This window comes from Eulemur rufifrons, chromosome 18 (assembly GCF_041146395.1).
Source record: "Eulemur rufifrons isolate Redbay chromosome 18, OSU_ERuf_1, whole genome shotgun sequence".
Lineage (NCBI taxonomy): Eukaryota > Metazoa > Chordata > Mammalia > Primates > Lemuridae > Eulemur > Eulemur rufifrons.
The window spans coordinates 12,716,866-12,741,866 of record NC_091000.1 but is presented as its reverse complement, the minus strand read 5'-3'; the positions used below and the strand labels follow the sequence as shown (position 1 = coordinate 12,741,866).

The window sequence follows — 25,001 nt, the reverse complement described above, 5'->3', positions numbered from 1 at the left end:
TGTTTCTGTTGAGCAGTCAATGTAAGGCTTATGGATTTTGTGTGTGTGTGTGTGTTTTTTTTTATTAAGGTGGTGAGTCTGGTTTCTCTCCCTGCCCCCCCTCCCCCCGGCTGTTTTATGATTTCTCTCCATGTTTTTGGTTCTCAGCAAGTGTACTACAGTGTGTCTAGGTGCGGTTTTATTTGTATTTTTCCACTTGGGGTTTGTAGCGATTCTTCAATCTGTGGTTGGAAAATTATTGGTCATTGTCCATTGAAATACTGCTTATACCTCATTCTTTCTCTAGTCTTTGTGGAACTCTGAATTATCCATATTTTAGATCTTTTCAGGTCTTTTAGTTCCTTTTTACATTTTTCCACCATTTTGTCTCTCAGTGTTTCATTCTGTGAATTTCTTTTGACTTGTCTTTGAGTTCACTTATTTTTTCCAGTGGTGTCTAATTTATTGTTAAATCCATCCATTGAGTTCTTCATTTTAATGATTTATTCTTTACTTCTAAAATTTGTTTTATAGAAAATCTGTTCTTCAGAAATGAAAGAGAGATACTTTCCCCTGGGGGGGAAAATGCTGAGGGAGTTTACTACCACCAGACCTGCCTTGAAAAAATACTAAAGGCAGTCCTTCAAGATGAAATGAAAAATTGTGAAACAGCAACATAAGAACATGTAAATGTAAGAAGGTTGCTGGTAAAGGTAATTATGTGGACACATAGGAAATATTATAATACTGTAACAGTTGTGCATAAATCTCTTTTAATTCAGATATAGAAGTTAAAAGACAAAGGTATAAAAATAACAATAATAAAAATGTTAACATATATACAATAAAAAATAAAATAAATTTGTTTTATAATATTTAGGTTTTTTCCCTAATTGTAGTAGGGACAGGGTCTCACTCTTGCTCAGGCTGGTCTCGAACTCTTGACCTCAAGTGATCCTCCTACTTTGGCTTCCCAGAGTGCTAGAGTTACAGGTGTGAGACACTGTCTCCAGCATAATTTTCAGTTTTCTGATAACACTTTCCATATTATCTTTTATTTCCTTTAACATATTAGGCATAGATGTTTTCAACACTGCATCTGAAAACATTTGGTATCTATATATCCATTATATCTGTATAAGACCTATTTCTGTATCCTCATGGGTCTGTTTCTATGGCCCATTATTTCCCTTGGTTTTCTATAATATTTTGTGGCCTTGTATCTTCATATTCCTAGCTGTACTGATTGAATGCTGGTGAGTGCATATGAAAAGCTGCAGAGATAATATGAACCCTAGGATAATGTTATCTTCCTCAAAATACTATTTATATTTATTTCTGGAAGTTCCAGGTCATTTTAATTTGATCAGGGATTAAGAAGATTCAAAGCTGAGCTTCAGTTTTTGATATTAGTCTATTTTCATTTAGTTATATTACTTACAAAGCTTGGGGAGGGGTGTTTCCAGAACCCTGTTTTCCTAGCGGGGTCCTGATCTCTAATTTGGTCCCCCTTAGTCACCTGAACATGTCAAAAACTCTGCTCAGCCTGTAAGTCCCATAGCCTCCTCTTCAGGGACCAGCAGATGCCCCTGAGCTAGAAGAAGAGCAGCCCCAAGTGTCAGGCTTCCCTTCCTGGGTTTCTTTTTCTCCCAGATCTCGCCCTCCTAAGTTTTTACTACCTTGTTAGCTCTCTGATGCCTTTAAATGGATTTGCAAAAATATATTTTGTCCACGTTTCTTAGTTACTCACCATGGGAGTTAGGTCTGAATTACCTATTGTGCCATTACTAGAAACACCACCCGCAACTCAGACAAGGAATTTATTATCTGAAATCCAGCAGGGACATTTAGAAGTCTCTAGAACAGAGAATTGACATGATCAGGGTGGTATTTTAGGAAGATGAAGATGTCAGTGGTGTACAAGACAGAGGAGTTGAGAAGGTCTCAGTATGTAGAACAGTTAAGAGGTCATCATAGCCTAGTGTTTTCTAAACCCTAAAACAAGATGAAAACAGAGGGTGGGGTTAGTGAACCAGGTTTCTCGTGTCAGACATGCCTGCGTGAGAGCCTTGGCTCCTCACCTACTAGTAGGTTGCCTTTCAGCAATTCCCCAACCTGTCCTCTCATCTGCAATAAAGGATGATGAAGTCCCTACCTCCTGGGGTTGTGAAAGTTAAGTAACAAAACTCAGAAAATCTTGGGTTTAAAAATTTTTTTTTTTTTTTATTTTAAGAGACAGGGTTACCCAGGCTGGAGTGCAGTAGATTCACAGGCCTGATCGTAGCACACTACAGCCTTGAACTTCTGGCCTCAAGTGATCCTCCCACCTCTGCCTCCTGAGTAGCTGGGACTAGAGGTGCATGTCACTGCACGTGGCAAGAAAATCCTAGTTTTAATTCCTGGCACACAGTAAGTGCTCAGCAAATAGTAGCCATTGTTAGTACCATTCCAAGAACCAAACCTCAGTTATTTAGGTGAAAATTCAACCTCACCGTTAATGGCACTAATCAGGGCCATAGCATTCTCAACTTTATGGGGGATCATTCACGTCATATGACTCAGTGACTCACCATGAGTAGCTCGCATGCCTTTGTGCAACAGCCCTGGCACCAGTGATATTCTAAATACCTACCATGTGCTGAACTGCTTTATAGCCAGATGCTGTGATTGTGAGGCTGGTCCCAACCCCACATCTCAAAGGTGTAATAAAAGGTGACTTTACAAAGTGCCTTTTGTCAGGCTCTAGGTAGGTGCTTCAGCTCTTTTACTTCCTTTGAAGTAGAGGTTGTTCATATTTTAAGTTTATAGAACCATAAAATCTTACCACTTTACTTATAAAAACAACCCAGTGTACGAGAATAGAAGCTTACAAAAAGATAAATCAAATTATGAGCCTTCATGTTACAAAAGGATTCATATGATCACAGATAGCCTCAGAAATCATCTTTTTGAAATGTCTCATGTTTCTGGATGATCAAAGCGTAGACCAGAAAGATGGAGTGACTAGCCCAAGGACACACACCAGCAATGGCAGAGTCAGGACTGGGACACAAATGTCCTGATTTCTGTGCATTTTGGTTCTCTTAGGCAAAAATAGCACCTGTGTGTCTCCTCCACTCAGTGACCTGCCTTCTCCAATTCTGTTCAAGTTTCACGTGGCCTGGGTGTTAGTGCCTGGGGGAGACTTGCCTTTCAGAAAGAAGACCAGTGTGTCACCTTGAATTTCAATTTTGGAAGCTAGAAAGTATATACCAAGTAAGCATTTTTTCTTTTCAGTACTTAGTCATCTGACTCTCTCTGCCTGTCATCCAGTCTTTTAGTCTCTGGAAATATAATCTGCTTTTAGTGACCAACTAAATGAGCAGTTCCTTAGTGCTAGACTCAATGTAGAATTCCTCCTTTGCTTTTTTTCACAGAAGTCCTGATGTATGCTCACTCTCTGAGAGTCCTGAGAAATCTGTGTCAGACGGCAAACTTTTTGTTCTGTGTCATGTGGCAAGACCACTGGTAATTCATTAACCTGCTCAGTGTGGGAGATGGGGCCAGGGTGTAAAGTCGAGTAAAACAGAAAGAAGGCCTTCACGTAAGTGGGTTAGCTTGTCGTTGTGTATCACGGGGGATGTCCTAGCTATTTACAAAATCAAACAAACATAAACCTGAAATAAGTAAAGCCTTTTGTAAGAGTTTTCCCTACTCTGATAAAATATGTGCTCTGTGTTTCCTAAAAATCCACTTGTAATTAATACCAGTCCCGATTGAAGATTGTGGGAATGTTTTTGTGTGTTTGAGGTTTGGCTGAGCTGCATCCTGGTTGGAGAGGCGTAGTCTGTAAATAAGGGGACAGCCCAGCAGGTAGATGATGTCGTCAAACCTGACGCTTAGATGAAAGGCCAGAATGACCAGGTAATTAATGATTAACAGTTAAAGGGAGGCTAGAGTCTTACTTCTCAGAGTGTAGGCCGTAGGAGCTTGTTAGAAAGGTAGATCCCCAGGGGTCACCTGGAACTCCTGCATTGAGATTCAGATGTGCATTAAAGTTGGTGAAACACTGGTTTGGATTTCATAACCAGCTCTTACCTTTACTATTGACAGATATCATTCATTTGCTTAAATCCTTCAGTTCTCTCTTCAGTCTTAGGATGTTGACCAGAGTCCTAGGCGTGGTTTTCCGTGTCTCTCGTGTCCTCCCTGTTGCTGACTGCCTGCCAATGGCAGGTCATCCTGCCCCAGGGCCCTTGCAGCGTCTCCCTTCTCTATTAGTTCCCTAGGGCTGCCCTAACAAGGAACCACAAACTGTGTGGCTTCAAACAACAGAAATTCATTCTGTCTTCCTTCTGGAGGCCATACGTCTAAAATCAAGGTGTCAGCAGGACCGTGCTCCCTCCGAAGGCTCTGGGGACGACCCTTCCTTGCCTCTTCCAGCTTGTGGTACTGCTGGGCATTCCTTGGCTGGGTGGCAGCATCACGCCAGTCTCTGCCTCTGTCCTCACATGGCCGTCTTCCCCCTGCGTGTGTCTGTGTCCCCATTTCCCTCCTCTTATGAGGACATCGAGCCTCTGATCACAACATTTTCACCAACTGATCAATATATAACGTTTTATGTGTTTTGTTTAAAGACACCTTATTTCATATCTATAATGATTGGTTAGCATTGAACTCATGGCCAACAGCACTCTATAACTCATGCCTGAGCGAAGTTTACCTAACGCGTGTATTTTCTCCATGAGTGTCCCCTGCCCTTGGGGACGCTGACAGCACTTCAGCACAAGGCTTGAGGGGCATTTTAAACAGCAAAATCACCAACAGAAAGCACAAAATTGTGGAAAATGTCACACGAAACAGACTGTAGACAGGACATATATGTCTGTAGTGGTAGAGCTAAAACAAGAAGGTGGTGTTGCCTTGTTCCACCTCAGCTGGGGGGGTGTGTGTGTCAGATAAGTCGAATTCTGTGCATTTCGGCAACTGACTGCGAAAGCATCGCCAGTATTAACTTGGGGGTTACAAATATATTTTAGTGAGTAGGCAAATTTACAAATACAGAATCTGTCAATAATGCGGATCGACCGTGCAAGCTTTAGCTTTTGGAAATATTTCAGGTGACCATTTTTTCCCCAAGGGTTATTTGTACAAAAACGTGGGAAGAAATAATGACGTTATGATGATCACACACTGGAAGCAGGGCCACTTCCTCAGGCCTCTTGTTCCCCCGTGGCGAGGCTTGGGGCACCGCAGCAGGGAGCCGCGCACAGGGGTTCTGCGTGTCGGGTTGTTCTCCACTCGTGACCCCTGTAGCTACTCCTATTTCTGCTCCTCCCTCTAGTTTATTTCCTGCTCTGGGCTTAGCTGTGCCCATTCTGTGTCTTGAGACCTTCAGAGGGAGGATGTGACTGGGCTGGCGGTCACCACCCCGGGCAGACCCTCGCAGGGTCACCAGTGTGGTCTGTGTACAGCTTTCCCCAGGACTCTCTCCTAACTCCTTATCGTCTTGTACCCAGGGCTCTTCCTGGGGTCTGGAACTCCCTTCTTTCCTGTGTCCTCCTAGATGGCAGGGAATGCCTTCTCTTTTCCAGTTCTGGAACACCATTCTCAATATGTGATCTTGGAGTGGGTGGACAAAGAAATGAATGAATGGGACAGCTCGAGACCCGCTGAGAGCAACTGTATTTGAGGCTCCTCATGGCTATTCCATGTCCTTGTGGAAACCTCCAGGGTTTCTGTTTCTGTCTCAAAGAATGGCGGCGGGAGCCTCCAGATGAGTGGGTGTGGCCGACCTCCTGTGAGAGCCCCGCCGAGGTGATCTTCAGAGCCGGCCTGGCCTTGTTTGGAACGTTTCCTTTGTGGAAGGCAGCATTTGGGCTTTGTAGGATTATGAAAAGACCCATCAGAAGTTAAGTTCCGGCCGGGCGCGGTGGCTCACGCCTGTAATCCTAGCACTCTGGGAGGCCGAGGCGGGTGGATTGCTCAAGGTCAGGAGTTCGAGACCAGCCTGAGCGAGACCCCGTCTCTACTAAAAATAGAAAGACATTATATGGACAACTAAAAATCTATATAGAAAAAAAAATTAGCCGGGCATAGTGGCGCATGCCTGTAGTCCCAGCTACTCGGGAGGCTGAGGCAGTAGGATCGCTTAAGCCGAGGAGTCTGAGGTTGCTGTGAGCTAAGCTGACGCCACGGCACTCACTCTAGCCTGGGCAACAAAGTGAGACTCTGTCTCAACAAAAAAAAAAAAAAAGAAGTTAAGTTCCTACTCTCAAAGAATGTAGGATTTGGTTAGGAAGAGTGTACACAGCCGAAAAGTGTGTAGGTGAGGCAAGGGATACGATTAAAAGGCTAAACAGCAGCCCTAAAGCAGTGTTGGATTTTCGGATGAGCAGTGTAAGACCAGTGGTGTGGTAGGAGTTGGAGGAGGAGGGATTACTTCAGGCCGAAGTGGTCTGGGAAGGCCTTGGGGAGAAGGAAGGTGGAGGCTGGGTCTGGGAAGGCCAGAGAGCGAGGAGCAGAGGGCAAGGTGTGAACTAGGGGCAGGGGGTGCCTGCAACACCAAGGGGGCCAGAACTATGGGAGACATGCAAGGAAAAGACGGTGGCTCCTGCAGGGTTCGAGAAATGATGCTGAGCCTTTGCACCAGCTGGGGCAGGGCAGAGAAGGAGAGGGAGTCCTCCGCAGGCTGGAACAGAGAGGTATTGAGATGTTGATCATCTCAGCCCAAATGCCTCTGAGTAGAATTTTCAGAGCTCTTGTTTTGAAGGAAATGAGTTAAGGAGAGACAGGTTAGGGTTGAAAGATTATAATGTCATACTGTCCATGAAGTACTATAGAATGGAGACTTGAATCAGCATGGCCTTTGCTTTCGGATCCCAGATTAAATGCAAATTTAGGCATTGGTAGGGTGAAGATGAGTGGTAAACAGTTTGGAAGGTGCTTTGTTAGTGATTCCCCTCTGGGCATGTTTTGGGGGACAAAGGAAAGGCTGTCTTAGAAAGGAACCGGAAGGAGGGAGGGAGGCGGGAGGAGGGAGGGAGGCATGGTGTGGGCCAGTGGAGGATGGGTGATCAGACCATGAAATGCTTTTCAAAGGGAAAGTGAGTTGAAGGAAAAAGGGGTGATGTCAGGTCAGAGGGGGAGAGTGGTATTGAAGAGGGGGGGCGTGACTGCATTAGGGCAAAGCAGAGGTGAAGCCCGAGCAAGATGCTGGTGTGCTCTGGAAGCGGACAAAGTCCGGAGGAAACAGCTCCTTGGCAAAAGACTTTGGGGGAGGCATACTGATTTCTTTAGAGCTTTAAGTGCCAATATTAGGGGTTCAAAGCATTTATATAACCCAGACACCCCAAAGGAGTGAATGGGTTAGCCTCTTTCCCACACAAGCTGCTTTGCCCTGCCCACCCTTGGCTGTTGGAAGGGTAGTACCCAAAGGTATTGTGACATGCTGGTCCTCTGAATGCCTGGTACCTGGTTGGTTTCTGCTGTAAACACAGCCAGGGTAGGAGTGGGGAAAGCCTAGCTTTAGGTAAAGTCACTGAGAGGTGTCCGGGCCCTCCAGCTACCTGGGTTTTTGCGGGGGGCTTCCTATGCCAATGGAGAGCCAGCTCAGAGAATAGGCAGGCCTGGGCCATCCTGTCCCCACACCCTCGAGACAGCTCCTTGGACGAGTGGGAGGGGTGAGCGAGGGCCAGTGGCTCTAGGGCTCAGCCCCTGAGGATGCTCCCCTGGCCCCTGCCTTGAGGATGGGGAAAATAGGAAGGTGTCGGAAGCCTGCGGTGCAGACACGACAGTCAGTAGCAGAAGTGCCTAACGTTGTGCTTCTCTTCTGCAGCAGGGCACCATGCCTGTGGAACGGATGCGCATGCGCCCGTGGCTGGAGGAACAGATCAACTCCAACACGATACCGGGGCTAAAGTGGCTGAACAAGGTGAGTGCGTCGGGGTGTGTGTGTGTGTGTGTGTGTGTGTGTGTGTGAGAGAGAGAGAGAGAGAGAGAGAGAGAGACAGAGCTGCCCATGTGGGCTGCCAAAAAATAAAATTGTTGTGTTCAAGATCTTACAGTCATTCATTTGAAAAACCAGCCAACCAACAATGATCGTATCAAAAAGTTTTATCATCTTCTTAGCCCGAAGTCTCAACCTTGGCTTGCTAGGGTCAGCTCACCTTTGGCATTTTGGTGACTCTTTATGGGAAGCTCCTTCTGTGTTTTTCTGTAATGCTTCTTCCCCTCTTCCTTCTCCAAATCATTCCTTTCTTGCCTCCTCAGCTTCCTAGAATGAGAGGGGACGTGGAAACTGCAGGGTTTTATGTTGGGCATGGAGGATGGAGGAGCGTATTGCTTTTCTTTTCAATGTTTCTTATTTAAAGAAAACTTTTGTTTTTCTCTTTTAAAAAAGTGTTCTTTTTACCTTTGTATGCCCACCTGTCCTAAAAATCACTTTATTATTATACTCACTCCCACCCCACACACGTGCATAGATACTCCCTTTGTTAAGCTCAAAACTCTCAATTTAATTGGTCCTAGCTGTTAGGGATGAATCAGAAAGATAATATCTGTAAAATAAAATTAAAAAAACTTGTAGAAATATATAATCTAGAAACCCAACTAAATAGAATGCATCAATGCCTTCTCTGAGGGGGCCCAAGGGAGAAATCTCTTGCCTCCTACCAGGAACAATTGCATTTCTTCTGAGCAAATGTCTTTTTCCTCTTCTCCACCCCCCTCCTCTTCTCTTTTTTAATCTTAAGGACACGATGAATAATTTAGCTGGTCAGGCTTTATCTGTGTGTCAGGTGCGAGAGCTGAGAGCCAGATTGCAGGTCGTGCCTGCTTCTGAGAAGCAAACGGGATTGCAGCATTCTGTTCTGTTTTTACTAATTTCACTCCTGGCTTTATTTTATCTTTTCAGACATCTCTCGAATCTTATTTCTTTTTGTTCTTTTCCCTTCATCCACTTATTTTTAATTTAATGTGACTGTTTTGAATGTATTTGTTTAAGTAAGTCCTTTCTGAAACAAGGTGGGTCATGAAGTAAATAGAAATAATTTATACTATATGCCTATTTCATGTGACTTGTCACACATTTAAGGTCTGGCAACCAATGTATTTTTCTAGGCTTGGTGTATCTGTAGTGTTTTAGATTTAGATATGTAATTAGCCTCTTCCAAAGAAACAAACAGGAAATTGGGTTGTTCCTTTGCCTCTTCCATTAGCAGGGACACCTATGGGGCTCTCAGGAAAGTAGAGTTGAAGAGACATAGGGTAATAAGTAATAAAAATAAGAAGAAAAGCTAATGTTTATTAAGTGCTTCCTCCATGCCAGGTACCTTTCTATGCAAGTTACATGCACTAACTCACGTCATTACCACTATGGAGTAGGTACAGTTATCATTTTCCATTTTACAGACAAGGAAACTGAGGCACAGAGAGGTTAAGTAGGATTCTGTTTGGAAGAAGAAGATAACATGACCTGTATTGATTTAGAGTGGGAGATCAAAGCAAATGCTTTAATTCTGAAGAGAAGTAAATGTCTGTGTTTGCTTCTTCTTTTTTTTAAATGCACCCACTGATTTTGATTGGCTTGATGCAGGGAGGAACATACAATGTCGTCGTGCCTCCTGTAATGCGGAGGCACCTGATACGCTGCAGTTAGCTGTCCTCTGTCGTAGGTGGAACTGCGGCCCCTAAGAAGAGATGTCTGCATCCTAATTTCCAGAACCTGAAGTGCGATTTGGAAAAAGGGTTTTTGCAGATGTAATTAAGGATCTCAAGATGAGATCATCCTGGGTCATCTGCAGGGCTCTAAATTCAGTGAGAAGTGTCTTTATAAGAGACGGAAGACACACACACAGAGGAAAAGACAGAGGCAGAGACCAGAGTGACGCAGCCACAAGCCAAGGGACTCCAGGAGCCACTAGCAGCTGGGAGAGGCAAAGAAAGAGTCTCCCCTAGAGTCATTGGAAGGCATGTAGCTCTGCCGACACCTTGATTTTGGATCTCTGGCCTCCAAAACTGAAATAGAATAAATTTCTGTTGTTGTAAGCCGCCCAGTTTGTGTGATCTGTCACGACAGCCCTGGGAAACTAATGCACCCTCTATGGGTTGTGTCCTTACTGGGACTCTCCTTGGGATGCCTTGTCTTCCATCCGCTTTGTCTGTATTTTTCTGATACAGGACCAGAAGGCAAATGGATTTCTCTTTGTGCAGCTGAACACTTGGCCCCATTCAGGTGGCCCGTACCTGCTTCACTCACCTGGCTCTTGGCTCGAGAGTTCTCTTCCTGAGGCAGAGAGGAAAAGGAGAGCCCTCTGCCATCTCGCCAGGCTTCTCTGCTAGAGCTGGGCATGAGCCAGGCTGATGAAGCAGAGTGTGCCCGTGGCTGCTGGCCCATGCCGCCTCTCAGCACGCCACTGGCACGGAGGCCATGGGCTACACTATGGCTTGGGGGCCCTGTCAAGCAAGCATCCCACTGGGGCCTAGCCAGAGTGGGCATATGGCCCTGCTTGTGCACATGGGCAGTGCCATCACTGTCACTGCAGGCCTCGGCTGGGGTCAGGACCTTTTCTCTCCATACCTGCACTCCCACAGGGCAGCTTTTTATAGGTTTCCGCTAACTTGGCCTTGTTGGCATTCATCCGTCCACATAAATACTTAGCTGAGAGCCTTCCGTTGTTTCCTCCCCATTCACAAGCATTCTGCCTGGGAATCCCCGTCTATATTTTGAGTGGCTTGAGGTCATTCCAAAATCTCTGCTCCCTCTGAAGGCTGTTGTAACCCTTAGGAAAGACACTGTCCGTGGCTTTGTGGCTCACTTATGCCCCAGGCGTTTGCGTTCATGGTGAAGTGCGCCACTCCCCACGCACAGGTGCCATGGCTGTCTTGATCGTTGCTGGTGCTCAGTGCCAGGTGCAGGGCCTGGTGGTAGGAGGCGCTCCTCCTTAAGGATTGTTCTGGGAATATAGGAACGAATGTTGTGTACTTGAAGAGGAGCGCAATATTGGTGGGTGCGTTTTGTTCTGTTAAAATAATCAGACCTATGAACACTGGATTGGCAGTTGTCACATGAGTCTCAAATGGAGACTCCATCTAACCCAGTACTTCTTAGTAAGAAGCAAAGAGGTGGTTAATCAATGTCTTAAATTTGTTTCCATCTCCTATTGTCTTAGTCTCTTTCCTGTTGCTTATAACAGAGTACCTGAAACTGGGTAATTTATAAAAGAAAGGAAATTATTTCTTAACACTTATGGAGGCTAAGTAGAAGTTCAAGGTCAAGGAATCGCATGGCAAGGGGGCTGAGTGTGCTAGCTCAGGTCTCTCCCTGTTTTTAGAAAGCCACAGCCCTACTCCCGTGACAGCCCATTAATTCATTAACCCGTGAATCCATTAATCCCTAGCAGAGATCTCATGACCCAGTCACCTCGTAAAGACCACACGTCTCAGGACTGCCACATTGGTGATTACACTTCAACGTGAGTTTTGGAGGGGGCGAATAGTCAAACCACCTACTTTTCATCAGTAATGGAACGGGTCCTTTGATTCCCCTGAAGGAACAGTGAGGAAGTTTGGCAAAGCAGTGTTGTGACTGGCTCACGGGCTTGGCCTTGGCTGGGGCCATTTGCTCTTTATTATGGGTATTTGCAAATGTACATAGTGTGTTTGAATAGCCTAGTGACCAGAAAAACTAGGATAGCACATTCCCATATGCCCACAACTAGATTTATTAACATTTTGTCTTTGCTTGTGTGTGTGGTATTTTAAAGCAACTCCCAGCAGTGTACATTTATAAGACTTAAGGACATTTTCTGACCTATCCACAGTACCATTGTCAATTGGACAAAATTAGTAATAGCTTTTGGATATCATCACTGCCCCATTCATATTCACAATGCCTTGAGTATTCCCCAAATATCTTTTTACAGTTGATTTGTTAAAATCAGAATCCAAAAAGGTCCACAGGTTGTGTTTGATGTTTATGACTCTAAGTCTCTCCTGACTGAACAGTAACTCCTCTTGTTTTCTTTTTGCCACTGACTTGTTGAGGAGAGTAGGTTAGTTCTGGATCTGTGCAAGTGCTTGCTTGTGTTTCCCCGGGCCCATTTCTAAGGAGGCAGCCACGTCCAGGTTCACGATTTCTCTCGTAGCTCGGTGGGATTCCCGCCCTGGTTGTTGATGTTCCTGTTTCCTGTTGGGGGTCCACCTGGACCCAGGTACCAAGGCACAGGGGTCATCAGGTAGTTCCAGACCTTTCCCATTTTCCCCCTGTGAAAGCAGGCTTGTGTCTGTGTAAACATCAGACTATCACTGACTGGGGTAAGGATTCCAAACAAAAATAGCCAACTATTAATAATTGGAAAATCTTATAAATGCTGGGTGTGTGTGGTATTTTAAAGCAACTTCCTGCAGAGACAGAAGGAGATAACAGAACTAGTTTCCACGGAAGGCCAAGGCATGTTTGTTCTGCATTGATCAAGATAATCTTAAGTGCTTTTCTGAACTCAAGCAGTGCTCCTTTCTTCTGCCTTCAGAAGGGTGGAATTCTATGCATGTGGACATGAGTGGATCCTGGAACATGGAGTCCTTCCATACACAGCGTGTACGGCCACCGAGTGTGCAGGACTGGTCACTCAGGGATTCTGAACCACCTGGCACGTTCTGATATCACGGGGCCTACGCAGACACATGGCAACACTCTCTGTCCCGTAGCACACAGGGATCTATGACCAGAATGATGTTCACCGGTCAGAATCTCTTTCAGTTTTAAAATGAATCTCACCTTCTTTTACCTTTCAGTATGGTCTTTTTAAAAAGATATCTGTGGTACACTTATTAGTCATTTCTTTTTTTCCCTTGCCATATGCAAAACTAGTTAAAAGTTACATCTAGTTTTAAAAAAACTTACTGTTTTGACCATTTGAAAAAGTGCACAATTCAGTGATATGAAGTGCATCGCAATGTTGTGCAACCATCACCACTGTCCAGAACCTTTTCATCCCTCCCAAAGAAGATGCTGTATCCATTGAGCAATCGCTCCCCATTCTCCCCTGGCTCATGGCAACTGCTAATCTGTTCTCTGTCTTTGTGGGTTGCCTTTTCTGGATATTTCATGTAAATGGAATCATCTGATATTTGTCCTTTTGGGTCTGGCTTCTTTCCTGTAGCATAATGTTTTCAAGGTTCATCCATGTGGTAGCAAGTGTCAATCTTCCATTCCTTTTTGTGGCTGGGTGGTATTCCGTGGTGTTCAGACACCACATTGTGTTTATCTGTTCATCAGCTATAGGACATTTGGGTTGTTTCTGTCTTCTGGCTTTTGTGAGTAGTGCTGCTCTGAACATCTGCGTATAAGTTTTTGTTTGAATATTTGTTTGCAATTCTTTTGGTGTACATCCAGGAGTGAAATGACTGGGTTATCGGCTAGTTCTGCATTTAACTTTTTGAGGAACAGCCAAACTGTTTTCCATAGTAGCTGCACCGTTTTCTGTTCCCACCAGCAATGGGTGAGAATTCCAGTTTCTCCCCATCCTCACCGCCATTTTTATTGGTATATCTTTTTTTTTTTGGAGAAAGGTCTGTTCAGGTCCTTTGTTTATTTGCTTATTTCGAGAGGATCATATTGCTAAATCTGGTCATTGCTTTTGTGGTTTCGTGATTTTTGCATAGTTTCGGTGAGACTGGGTTTGTGTGCGTGTACAAGTGCAAATGCTTAAAAAGATGGACTTTATCTGTATCAGCTCTGTGTCTTGTGAGAGAGATTTCAGATTGTGTCACCCCAGAACTCCTCTGACCTAGAAAAAAGTACAACAGCAAATTCTTAAGGGTCTATATCTTTAAATATAAAGCTTTAGATTCTGAGTGTGCACTTCAGGAAAAGTTCTTTTACTGAAATCAGTTTTCATTTTTCTTTGTTTTCATATGAACATCAAAAAAATTATACAAAGTGATTTTGCTCTCTGATTTTCATCTACATTAAAAAATAAAATTTCACTCAACCTTTCTGATCACTCTCTTTTTGAAACTGGCTAAGCTGACACCTGCTATCTCTGTGGATGACACAGAATGAACAATGAGGAGTTTATGAAGAAGTTTCTTCACTTTCAGTTCTTTATTAACTGACTTTTAAATATATGGTATTAATAGAATTTCCCCTTTTATAGTTTTTGGGAAACTCTCCAATGTTCTGATATATTCTTAGCTCCGGCTTTGTAATTGGTTCTGTGGCGAGGTACCGAGTTACTTTTGGGACAGCTGGCACCCTTTTCTGTATTTCGTTATGTGAGACCAAAGTGGTGGAAACTCGCTATTGACATTTTTCCTTTCCCAGCATATAGTGCAGGGGTCCCCAAACCTAGCAATTATCAGAACTACCTGGAGAGATTTTTTTAAAATATAGTTTCCTGGGTTTTAATCTCCATAGAGTCCAAATCAACAGGTCTGTCATAGGCCAGGGAATCTTCTAAACCTAAACGCCGGGAGACAGTATGTGGGGTGATTATGTGATTGAATATACGATCACATGATCTCGGTTTTGAACTTAGACACTTACTACCATACGTTCCTTGGCTCAATAGTTTAATTCTGTTCCTCAGTTTCCTCAACTGTAAAATGGAAACCATAACTTATAGTTAGCTCACTAGGTTGTTGCAAGAAACAAAAGTGAGCCCCAGGTGGATATGCATAGTCAAATGGACAGTGCACAGGGCCCTTAATAAGCACTGGAACTGTCAGAAGAGCTGGGTGAACCAGTTTCAAATAGTAGTTAAATTATGATTTGTGACTTTATGTCTAAAGCATTAGTTTCTAATTGTATGTTTGCCAGGGTCGACTTAAGCAATTTTGAGTTCCCTCTTGGTCTGTAAGAAAGAGACAGAGTCTGATAGAAGGATTATATTGAGGGGCTTTTCTCCAGAAAATGAGTGTCATCCCATAATCTACACATCTTTGTTTGCACTTCTTGCTATCTGATGCAGGGCAGTAGAGCCACAGGGATCAGAACATTAGACAGCAACCTTCTTTTCCTATTGGATACCCAAGCGGATGGAAGTGTTCGGTTCCTGTGACAATGGCCTCTGATACACCTGACTTCCCTTTAGCAGCATAAAGGGGTATTATTTTGGAAAGTTGCTTAAGTTTTCCCAGAGTTACTATTTACCAAACGATGGGATTAAATTATAAGAATAAGCATTAGAATTTCAGTTATCTGTAGTCCTATAATAGAGACATGGATAATGGAACACATTGGTATATCCCAAATCATCACCATTGACCTTGGAATACATTCCTGCTCTGCCAGACTAGGAGAGACTCTGAATCTCATTTGGGGTAGACTGTCAAGATTTGGGGCCCATTGAGGAAGTGGGTTTGATTTACGGTAGATTTTCCAGTAGACAGTCAACAAACTCAGTGATGCTTAGTGGGGAATCTTACTAGCTAGGCCTTAGGAGCCCTCTGCAATGGTGAGCCAAAACCCATGACTGCAGTTCCTGTTTACTTGTCTTTTTTTTTCCCCAGGAAAAGAAGATTTTTCAGATCCCCTGGATGCATGCGGCTAGACATGGGTGGGATGTGGAAAAAGACGCACCACTCTTTAGAAACTGGGCAATTCATACAGGTATTAAAACTCCCTGCATCATTTATAGAGGCAGGTGCTAGCATTTGTTTATTTTTATTACACATACAAAATATCCTGGCTTATGGACTCATGAAGGTAGCTCTGAAAAACCTGTGACTTATCCCTAGGCACATCCAGGACACATGGAATACAAACTGTACCACTGAGAAGTGATGTTCCTCCCATCCCATACAATCTTAGTCCTTAAATTTCTCATAAATAATAGTATTCTGATAAGTTCCCCAGGGGAATATAAACTCATTTTGTTCTAGAGCTATAAACTTGGGTTGACTAAATCTCCCCAAAAATGGTAGTCAGGAGTATATTTACTTATTACAAAATTTAAGTAGAGAGCTATTTTCAGGACTGGACTTTTTATTTAACGTTTGAGAGTCAGAGGAAGAAAAGGCACTCAAGTTCCTTCTGTTTGTTGGCCTTCCAGTCTTCTGGATTACTTACAGAATGTTCCATTCTTCTACCATGATATTTTTCTCTAAAGCTGTTTGGTCGAACTAGGGTGACAGGCTTGTCCCGGTTTGCCTTGAAGTGTTCAGGTTTTAAAAATAAAATTCCTACATCCCAAGAACCTTCCGAGTTCCAGGCAAACCAGGACAGTTGGTTACTTTAGGTGGAGCCTGGAATGAAAAGGTTTCTCTGTACTACCTGGCCAGCAATGCTGTGTTTCCAGGAATTTTTTTTTTTCTGTATCTAATTTTTTCCCTCTGTCTGTTAACTTTTGGCTATTTTGTTAGGAAAGCATCAACCAGGAGTAGATAAACCTGATCCAAAAACATGGAAGGCGAATTTTCGATGTGCCATGAACTCCTTGCCTGATATTGAAGAAGTTAAGGATAAAAGTATAAAGAAAGGAAACAATGCCTTCAGAGTATACCGGATGTTGCCCTTATCTGAGCGACCTTCTAAAAAAGGTAAAAATATGTAAAGACTAAAAAATTGGTCACTTAATATATACATAGTGCCTTTGTGATTTCTTTATTTCTATATCTGTAGTCACTTTAAGGGTAGAATACCCTGTTCATACTGTAGGTGATAATTTTGCCCTTACGTAGCTTGCGAACATGACTTTCGAATCCCCAAAGGCAGTAAATGATCTGTTTGAAATTTTGATCACATGCAGACTAAAACAACAGGTTCACTGAGAGTTTCAGAAAGGATTTAATTTAGGGGAAATGTTTCTCTTGTAGGTCCTTCATGAATTAATCCAAACTACATTTTTGTTGCCACAGGAAAGAAACCAAAGACAGAAAAAGAAGACAAAGTTAAGCACATCAAGGTAATCTTGGGTTGTTTGAAGAGAAAGTCAAAATTGTGACCATATTAATGATTCATATTCTGTTTTATAAGAAGTCATATGACCTCAGCAGAGTGTTTAATATTTCTTCTTTTGCTGTCATATCCTATGTCCCTTACCCGTCTCTTCTTTAGCATGTAGCCACTTTCAAGACACAGGTACACCTACCCCCTGCTTAATGCAATTTCCCTGAGAAATTTATGAATGAAGTCATAAATTCACGCTGAGCTTGGCCGTGTGAAGCCTCCATCTGGTCACCACGACTGTTGCCAGCCGGTCACTTAGTTCCAGCTAAGCTCCAGCAACCAGCCTATGCCTGATACTATTAAGTATATTTGCAGGCTATTAAATATATTTTAATATATGTTAGATATTATATACTTCTATAAAAATGTAGTAACTATATTTTATATCTATTCCATCACGGGCCATTATGTTGGGGATACAGTGGTCAACTCAGGCACTCTGTTAGTGCAGCTCTCAATAGTTTTTTCCGGCTCCACTCTGGAACCATCTCTCACACCTCCCGAGGGTTTTCCATAGGGATGTGTATGTGCATGTGAGCTTCTCAGTAGGTTGTGTTGTCTGAACTCTCTGCAGTTTGACAATCTTTGTGCATCGATTAGGTAGCCCTTGTTAGATGGTGAGAGGAGAGCCAGATGCCCCATGCAAAACTGGGGACGGGCTTCACTTGCTAAGCAAAGAGCAGGCACTGCAGTCACAGGCCCGTGGTTACCACCAGAGAGATTATCTAGCTCGCTGGCCTCCGTGTGCAGATGAGGAAACCGAGGCTCGAGAGAGCTGAGTGACACACGTCCAGGGTCACCTGGTTATTTAGAACTGAACCTGAAGATGCTGAGTATTCTGATTTATAATTTAGAGGAATGATCACAGAAAAAAAGAACCATACTGTTTTTGTAACACAACGCTTAAAAACAAGCCAGGTTGAAATAGTCAGGGAAGATACAAAATAATTTACTTCAGATAGAAAGTTAGACTTGAGAAGGTTATTAGATTTTGAAGGAAAACTTAGATAAATTGTTAAAGCTTCAGAGATATTTACCTCTACAATGGAAAATAAGTATTTTAGGCAGAGTATTTTATCAGTGATACAGTTTCACTTTCAATATTTTTAGTTTCTGACTTATTTTAAATATTGCACAGTAAAGGACTAATTTTGTTTTAACTTTTTGGTGGAAAAAATTGATACACATAGAAAGGAGACAAATGAGTGAAATTTACTCCATAGACCATCACCCCAATTTTAATACCTTTATCCACTTCCCAACTTCTAATATGAAATTTCAGACATTCAACTATTTTAGCTTACAAAAACAATTTCTTGTGAGGCAAATTCCAAACATCATATAATTTCTTCCATAATAGTTCATGTATATATATAGAGAGAGAGAGAGAGAGAGAGAGGATAAGTGCTTTTTAAAAATACCACAGTATCGTTATTGTACCTGAAAAAATTAATAGTAATTCCTTAATATCATCAAATATCCAGGCAGTGTTCAAATTTCTGGTTATCTCATAAATGTTATAACTTTTGTATAGTTTGTTTACTTGAATTAAGATCCTTATAAGATCCACATGTGATTTTTGGATATGTCTTTTAAGTTTTTTTTTACTCTATAGGTTTCCTTTACATTACTTTTAAAAAATTTTATTTTTTTCTTGCAATAGGAAAAACCTACTTGTTAGCCATACCAAGTTTCTCATGGTTTGGATTTTTTAAGGCTTTTTTTTTTTTTTTTTAAAAGAGAGACAGGGTCTCGCTCTGCTTCCCAGGCCAGAGTGCAGAGGCACAATTATATCTCACTGCAGCTTTGAACTCCTGAGCTCAAGCGATCCTCCCACCTCAGCCTCCCAAGTAGCTGGGACTACAGACGCACTACCATGCCAGCTAATTTTTTAACTGTTAGTAGAGACGGGGTCTCGCTATGTTGCCCAGGCTGGTTTCCAACTCCTGGCCTCAAGCGATCCTCCCAAAGTACTGGAATTACAGGTATGAGCCACCACGCCTGGTTGAAGCCTACATTTTGATTAGTGTCGTTTAGACAGAAAAGTATGGCTTCTCCACAGATAACGTGATTTTGAAGAATTAGCTGCGATCTGAAGTGTGACTGTATCATATTTACTGCTTTTTTCACAGCATCTAGCTCAGCGGCTCGCAGAGAACAGATAATTAATACATATTTGATAACTGGATAGATGGAAAAACATTTGTGGACTAAATAGATGCATAAATAAATATAATACGTGGGGTGGGAGTGAGGGGTTTTACATTAGGATGAAGATTTCATTTCATCATCACAGTTAATGGAGAAATAAGAATGGAGTAACAGATGTTCAGTTTTCAACACACTTTGTTCAAAATTTATCTCCCCTATTCCATTGACTATCAGATGCCAGTGATTATAATAAGATGCACCGTTATTTTATGTATCTCTAAGAAAGAAAACCTGCTTCCAAAGAAACCCTGACACATCACTGATTATAGAGGCCCATCCTACTTCAGGGATGTGCAAGTGTGAGGAAAAGTGCATCTTAGAAGGGACGACATGTGGTGTTCTGCTAAGTAAAGGATATCTGCAGTCACATCAGCATTGGCAGTGTCTTCACGTGGCTGCCAACGTGAGCAAGTTGTGGAAAGCACAGCCCTGGTTGGGTTATGCCGTGTTTGCCCAGGGAAGTAAGTGAGGAGCACCCACGTGGGTCAGGTTCCGTGTTAGCAAAGTGTGTATTATGAAATCCTTCTGCAGTGAAGATGTGGTTATACCTGAAACTCCCTTCAGCAGAGGCAGGTGAGCTCCATCAGACATGAGCACCGCCTAACTTCTGAATTGAAATCTTGCATGATGCCTGCAAGTAGAACATGGGGGAACAGAGATGAGCGAGCCCCCTAAGTTCTGTGGCTCATGGCTGCTCAAGCCATTGTGTTGACTTAATGTATCTAGAAAGTGTTTCAAAAGTTAACTCCCTGGGGCATCTGGAATTGTACAGTTAAAGGACTTTATCCTTACCGAGCTGTTAATACATTACTTTTTATCGTGTATCTAACCCCCTAAACTCTGAGTTAATATGTCCTGTGCAAATATGTAACTGCATAGACTTGGTAGGTTTCTTCTACCGACATTTGTCTTGGGTGTAGTAGCTAGGCATGAAAACTTGCTGTTGAAGCAAGCTTTTCCTGATATTCAAGTTGAGGTGGAGTTTTAATTAGCCAACAATGTTTAGAACATGCCGGCCAAGTGTCCGAAGTTTTCTTGGGTCACTCAGATGATTTCTCTCCATGCTGTGTGATTCCCCCAGCAAATGGTTTCCCTGAGACTGGAAGACCAAGGCCCCTTGGCCATGTAGTAGGTGCAGAAACTCTGTCTCAGCACCCTTTGATATTCCTTTTGTGAGTATATCCTATGTACTCAGTGAGCCATGTTTTACGTGAACTAAGCCCCACCTGTGTGGAGGTAACTGGCTAAGGAAAGAAGAACAAGAAAACCAGTACTGAGCAATACTAGAGTGTACATCATCAGTGCATCTATGTGTTTCAAAAGCTATCGTGGAGCAGGTTGCTCCCTGGGACTTGACAAGGCCAAGGACAACGAGGATGGAAGTATGTAAACAGAGGGATCGTAGCTGACATTTCTGAGCCCATACCAAGTTCCAAGCATAATTATCATCTCAGTGAGTTTTTCCTGCTATGGGCAGGACATCTTGCTTTTACATACTGAGAAAATGGAGGCACAGAGAGGTTGGTTCATTTCCCCAGGGCTGCACTGCTTTCCGGAGGTGGGATTTGAATCCAAGTCCGTCCAACCCTGGAGCCCAAGCTCTTTCACCTCACCTGGTGCCTCTCAGCCTTTTGGAAGCTCTGGGGCCTGAGCCAGGCCTTGTGGGGGTGGACAGGGTAAAACGGTGGCTGTTCCCCAGCTCAGGAGCATCGTGAATGGGAGGCTGGGGATTAGGGCTGTTGTTGGTCTGTCCTGGACGAGTCAGGAAACTGGCTTATTTAGAGCAGGAGTTTGCGTGAGAGAACAATGGGACAGAAAGACATGTAGGTAGGGTGGATAGAAATGATACTTCCTGCTTCAGGGGGGGCTGTTGCAGATGAAATATACATGCTTTGAAACTGTAAAGTGTTTCCAGATCAAAGCATTAGTGCTATGGTGGAAAATATAATTGAGAAGAGCCTCTAAAGTCACCCGGTAAAGAGTAGGCCTGGTCTGTATCAGTCTGAACGCAGACCTATGGGTCGAAGTTATCGAAAAGCAGATGTTGGTTCAGCAGAGCTTTCTGACAGAGCTGTTCGCTCTAGCTGTGGCAGGACCTGGTGCACTCCCTGGTGGGGCTGTTACTGGAGTGATCCCTTCATTGGTTGGAAGAGGTCTTCAGTTTTTAAACTTTAATCAGATGAAAACACACGCTGGCAGCCCACTTGGAAAGCAGTTGGAATGAGAGCTGCCCTGGATGAAGCAGGTTATCGGGCTCATCCCGCCTGTTCTGGTTCCTGTGGTGGCTCATGAGGGAGCTCGGAGCACAGTTTGGAAATCGGTGGGCCACGTAACCTCTGTGGATGGTTTTATGAAATGGGGCACCCTTGAACTCCTGGGAGCAGACTTGGAGCAGGGTGGAGTTGATTTCTAAGGGAGGTCTTTCTCACGATGGTTGAAGGGATTGCAGGGAGGAGAGACTGCAGTAGAAGATGGTTGATGGTGGACGCTGGAGTGGAGAGAGGAGACATTTCTCCAGAGAATGGAGGAGGAGACAGAGCGTGGAGATAGTGGATTAAAGAGGAGGCCCCTTCAGAGAGGGCACGTTGGGAATGGAGCTCATTTTGTACAGGAGAGTGAGTTTCACTTTGAACACGTTGAGTCTGAAATGCCAGAGAGCCCTGTAAAGCAGATGTTGGATAGAAAGTTGGATCTGCCAGGTGTAGAGCTCAGGTAAGTGCTCCCAGGGCAAATGGATGGTCATTTACTCAAGAATGTATTGGAGCCTTCAAAGACTGGTGCCTTCTACAAGAGAGAAGCTGTATGAGACACAGACACAGACCCAAGGAGGAGATGGAGAGAAGAGGGAGCCAAGGGGACAAAGGGAAGTCGCGGCGAGAGAGGGAGGAGGAGAATGAGGATGGCCTAGTCCCAGGAAGGAGTGGGAGGAAGGTGTTTCTAGCACTGGGCAGGAGGCTCCAACCTGTCTCACTGGAGCCTCTGTTCTTAGTGGCACTGTGGCCTTCATGGTGAGGTGCATGTGTCCTCTCAGTCTGATTCCCTGGTCTACTTTATGAAGCCCAGCCGTCAGCCTGGAGGTTTTGTTAGCAGACAGTCCTAGAGATGCCCTTAAATTTGATGCCGCTAGATTTGGCTTCAAGGAGACTGGCTTCACATTGATGAACAAGGGCATTTTGGGGGTTGGAGGTGGGTTGGGGGCCCGTTATATTGGGCCTTGGAGGAGGAGAGCTGTAGACCAGGGGCTTTGGTGCAGAGATGAGACAGCATGGGCTGGAGCAGCGGGATGAGGAGTCCTGGTGGCAGAGTCCCTCTGCTGTCCCCTAACTCTGCCCACCCCAACCCTACCTCGCAAGCACAGCTTTGAGACCACCAAAGATGTGTTATCTTGCAGGTCTAAAGAAGGCCACCCTTGCCCTTGTACTGGTTTTCATGCCAGATTGCTTTTGCTTAAAATCCCTTAAACTGTAAACCAAATGTTGGGTTCTATAATTATAGAAAAGGTGCTTGAGTGTAAATATCTGGCAGAGTTCACTTACCATGGAGGACTCTGGACCCAAGGACAGTCTTTTCTTGGGTTATCTTTGGAGTGAGGCAAGAGGATTAGAGCCAGGAAAGCTCCGGGCTACTTGCCTTACGGGAGAGTCACTACCTGAAGTGAGAAGGGAAACAGAAAGAGGCTGGTTCAGGATTAACCAGGCCAGGTTATGGTGCAGCCAAGCGGCGGGCGGTTGGGCCAGGGCAGCAGCGGGGCAGAGGGGACCGGGAGAGGCCGAGGGCAAAGGCCGTTCATGGCCTGCAGGATCTCTGTGCACTTGTTACGTAGAGAACTGTGCACCCCTTTTCTTAATTTTGGATCCTTGGATTTTTAATGTAGTTCAGGTTTAGATATCTCTACTTCTGATGGTTTCAAAAATTGCGGCTGAGTTTAGTGAAGAGCCTTCTCTCCGGGCCTACTGTTCTGCACCCTGGATGGAGACGTTTCCGGGAGGCGCTGGCTACATTTGTACCATTGGCGGTACTGTCCTTCCAGAGCGGGAGGACCAGTGACAGGGTCACTGAAGACTTTGCAGTAACAGGTGTTTTTGAAGTGGGGGTGAGAGGAGTAACCAGTGTTCAGAACAGCCTGTCTCAGCTGCCCTTAGTGCAGGGATTATTAAGACAGAAAGCCCCTGGACTTGAACCATGTTGCATGACCAAAGACTGAGTTCAGTTCCTGTGTCTCCTCGGGCTAAAAGCAGTGCAATCTTGGAAAATTAATTTGGTCTCTGAGTCATAGTTTTCTCAAGTGTAAAGTGATAAAAGTGTTACTTGCCACTAATTAAACTGTAAATCATGTGAAACACGTAGAGGTCTTCAATTAAGAAATCAGAATTAATTTCAGTTTTTAAGTATGTGTAAGTCTGACTGCCTTGTTACTTTTGTAAGAATCCTAGAAGCAGAATGGGTAAAAAATATCATGAGACAGCAGAAGAAACCCATACAGACGAGCAGATCTTTCCATAATTCCTTCAGATACCTGTGCTTCGTTCCTTTTAAGGGAGTGGAGGAAATGGCAGTAGAATAATGAACTGTGGGGCGTCTCTGGGGAGGGGATGACCAAAAAGGGGACTGAAGAAGCCATTGGGAAAGGGAGTTGCCATTGGAGAGGTGGAGGATGAAACAGTATCTGACAATTCAGGTTGTCGAGAAGGGAGGGTGCAGGCCTCCCTGTCAGTGTCAGAGCATGGCGTCGAGGGGAAGGGACTTGAGAACAGGTCATTGGATTTGGGAGAGCAGAGTTTTATTGGTGACCTTTGACAACAGTGAGCACTTATTTGATAAGAAGTTCCATGTAGTATTTATCTCATTTAATCTTCCCATTGTCCCCATGACGTGGGTCCTATTATTGTCGTCAGTTTATAACTGTCATCAGTTTATAAGTGTCCCCAGTTCCCTAAGAGAGGCTTGAAGAGGTTAAATCAGGTCCTGCAACTAGTGAGAAGTGGGGGCGCCAGGCTTCACCCCCAGGCCTGTGTGGTCCCAAAGCCGGGGGTCTTGCCACCCCGCTGGGAACTGTTCCCCATGTGGAAGAAGGCAGGCCACGGTGCGGGCAGGGGGCAGGGGAGTGGGCGAAGTTAGGAAGAGCAGACGTTGGTCCAGAAGTCTGGCCGTAAAGGGAGGGAAAAACTGGTGACTCAGGTCACAGGCAAGTGAGTTTTTTTCCCAGAAAGGGCAGGCTTTTTTATTTGGAACTTGTAAAACAGAGAAAAATGCAGGATGTCGGGGGAGCAAGGAGTACAAGCTCCGCCCAGTAGGGCCGCTCTGGGCCCTTCCTTATGTTTGACCCTTGGTACGTCTGGTGAACCATGCGGTGTGTTGTTTCTTAGAAAACCCAGCTGTCCAGGGAGGTGATGCCTTTGAGGTCGTGGTTTTTATGGTGGGAGTTTGCCAAGTGGGATCAGGAAGGGAGGTTATTTCTCTCCTTCCCTGGGTGACTTCTGCAGGATTTTGGGGGGCTCATCATTGATTCCAGGTAGTGCCTGAGTGAATTGGTAAGAACCCCCACCGTGCCTTAGAGCGGCCCCCCATCCTGACTCTTCAGAGCACCATCACATCCACCTCCCGGCGCTGTGTTCCTCCTGCCCTCCACCCTCCTTTCCATCGTGGATTCCTTAGGAGTCATCCTGTGTGGCTTTTGTCTGCTGTGATGGCTGTCACAGAAGCAGGTGCAAGCTCACCTGGAGGAAAAGCTTCCTCACCAAAATGCTGACAGTCACTATGACCCTCGGGACTGGCTTCCCCAGAGTCAGCTGGTCCTCTCGGAGTGGGGGACTCCGGTGCACTTGAATAAAGCAGGAATTTTGAGCTTCCATACGAAAAAGGGATTTGTCCTCATTATTTC

General features: G+C 44.3%; 1 protein-coding gene across 6 annotated transcripts in view; it reads left to right on the top strand.

Moving 5' to 3' along the window:
* The window catches only part of IRF2 (interferon regulatory factor 2), a 142,559-nt gene that overhangs the window by 98,581 nt on the left and 18,977 nt on the right, over positions 1–25,001 (top strand). For 4 of the 6 annotated variants that reach the window (XM_069493170.1, XM_069493172.1, XM_069493168.1 and 1 more), the window contains exons 2-5: positions 7,796–7,891; positions 15,472–15,571; positions 16,324–16,500; positions 16,819–16,865. In XM_069493170.1, coding sequence (XP_069349271.1) covers positions 7,805–7,891; positions 15,472–15,571; positions 16,324–16,500; positions 16,819–16,865 — 411 coding nt within the window. In that variant the 5' untranslated portion in view covers positions 7,796–7,804. The remainder of the gene's footprint in view (positions 1–7,795; positions 7,892–15,471; positions 15,572–16,323; positions 16,501–16,818; positions 16,866–25,001) is intronic. The other 2 variants (XM_069493169.1, XM_069493173.1) reach the window with 1 other exon arrangement.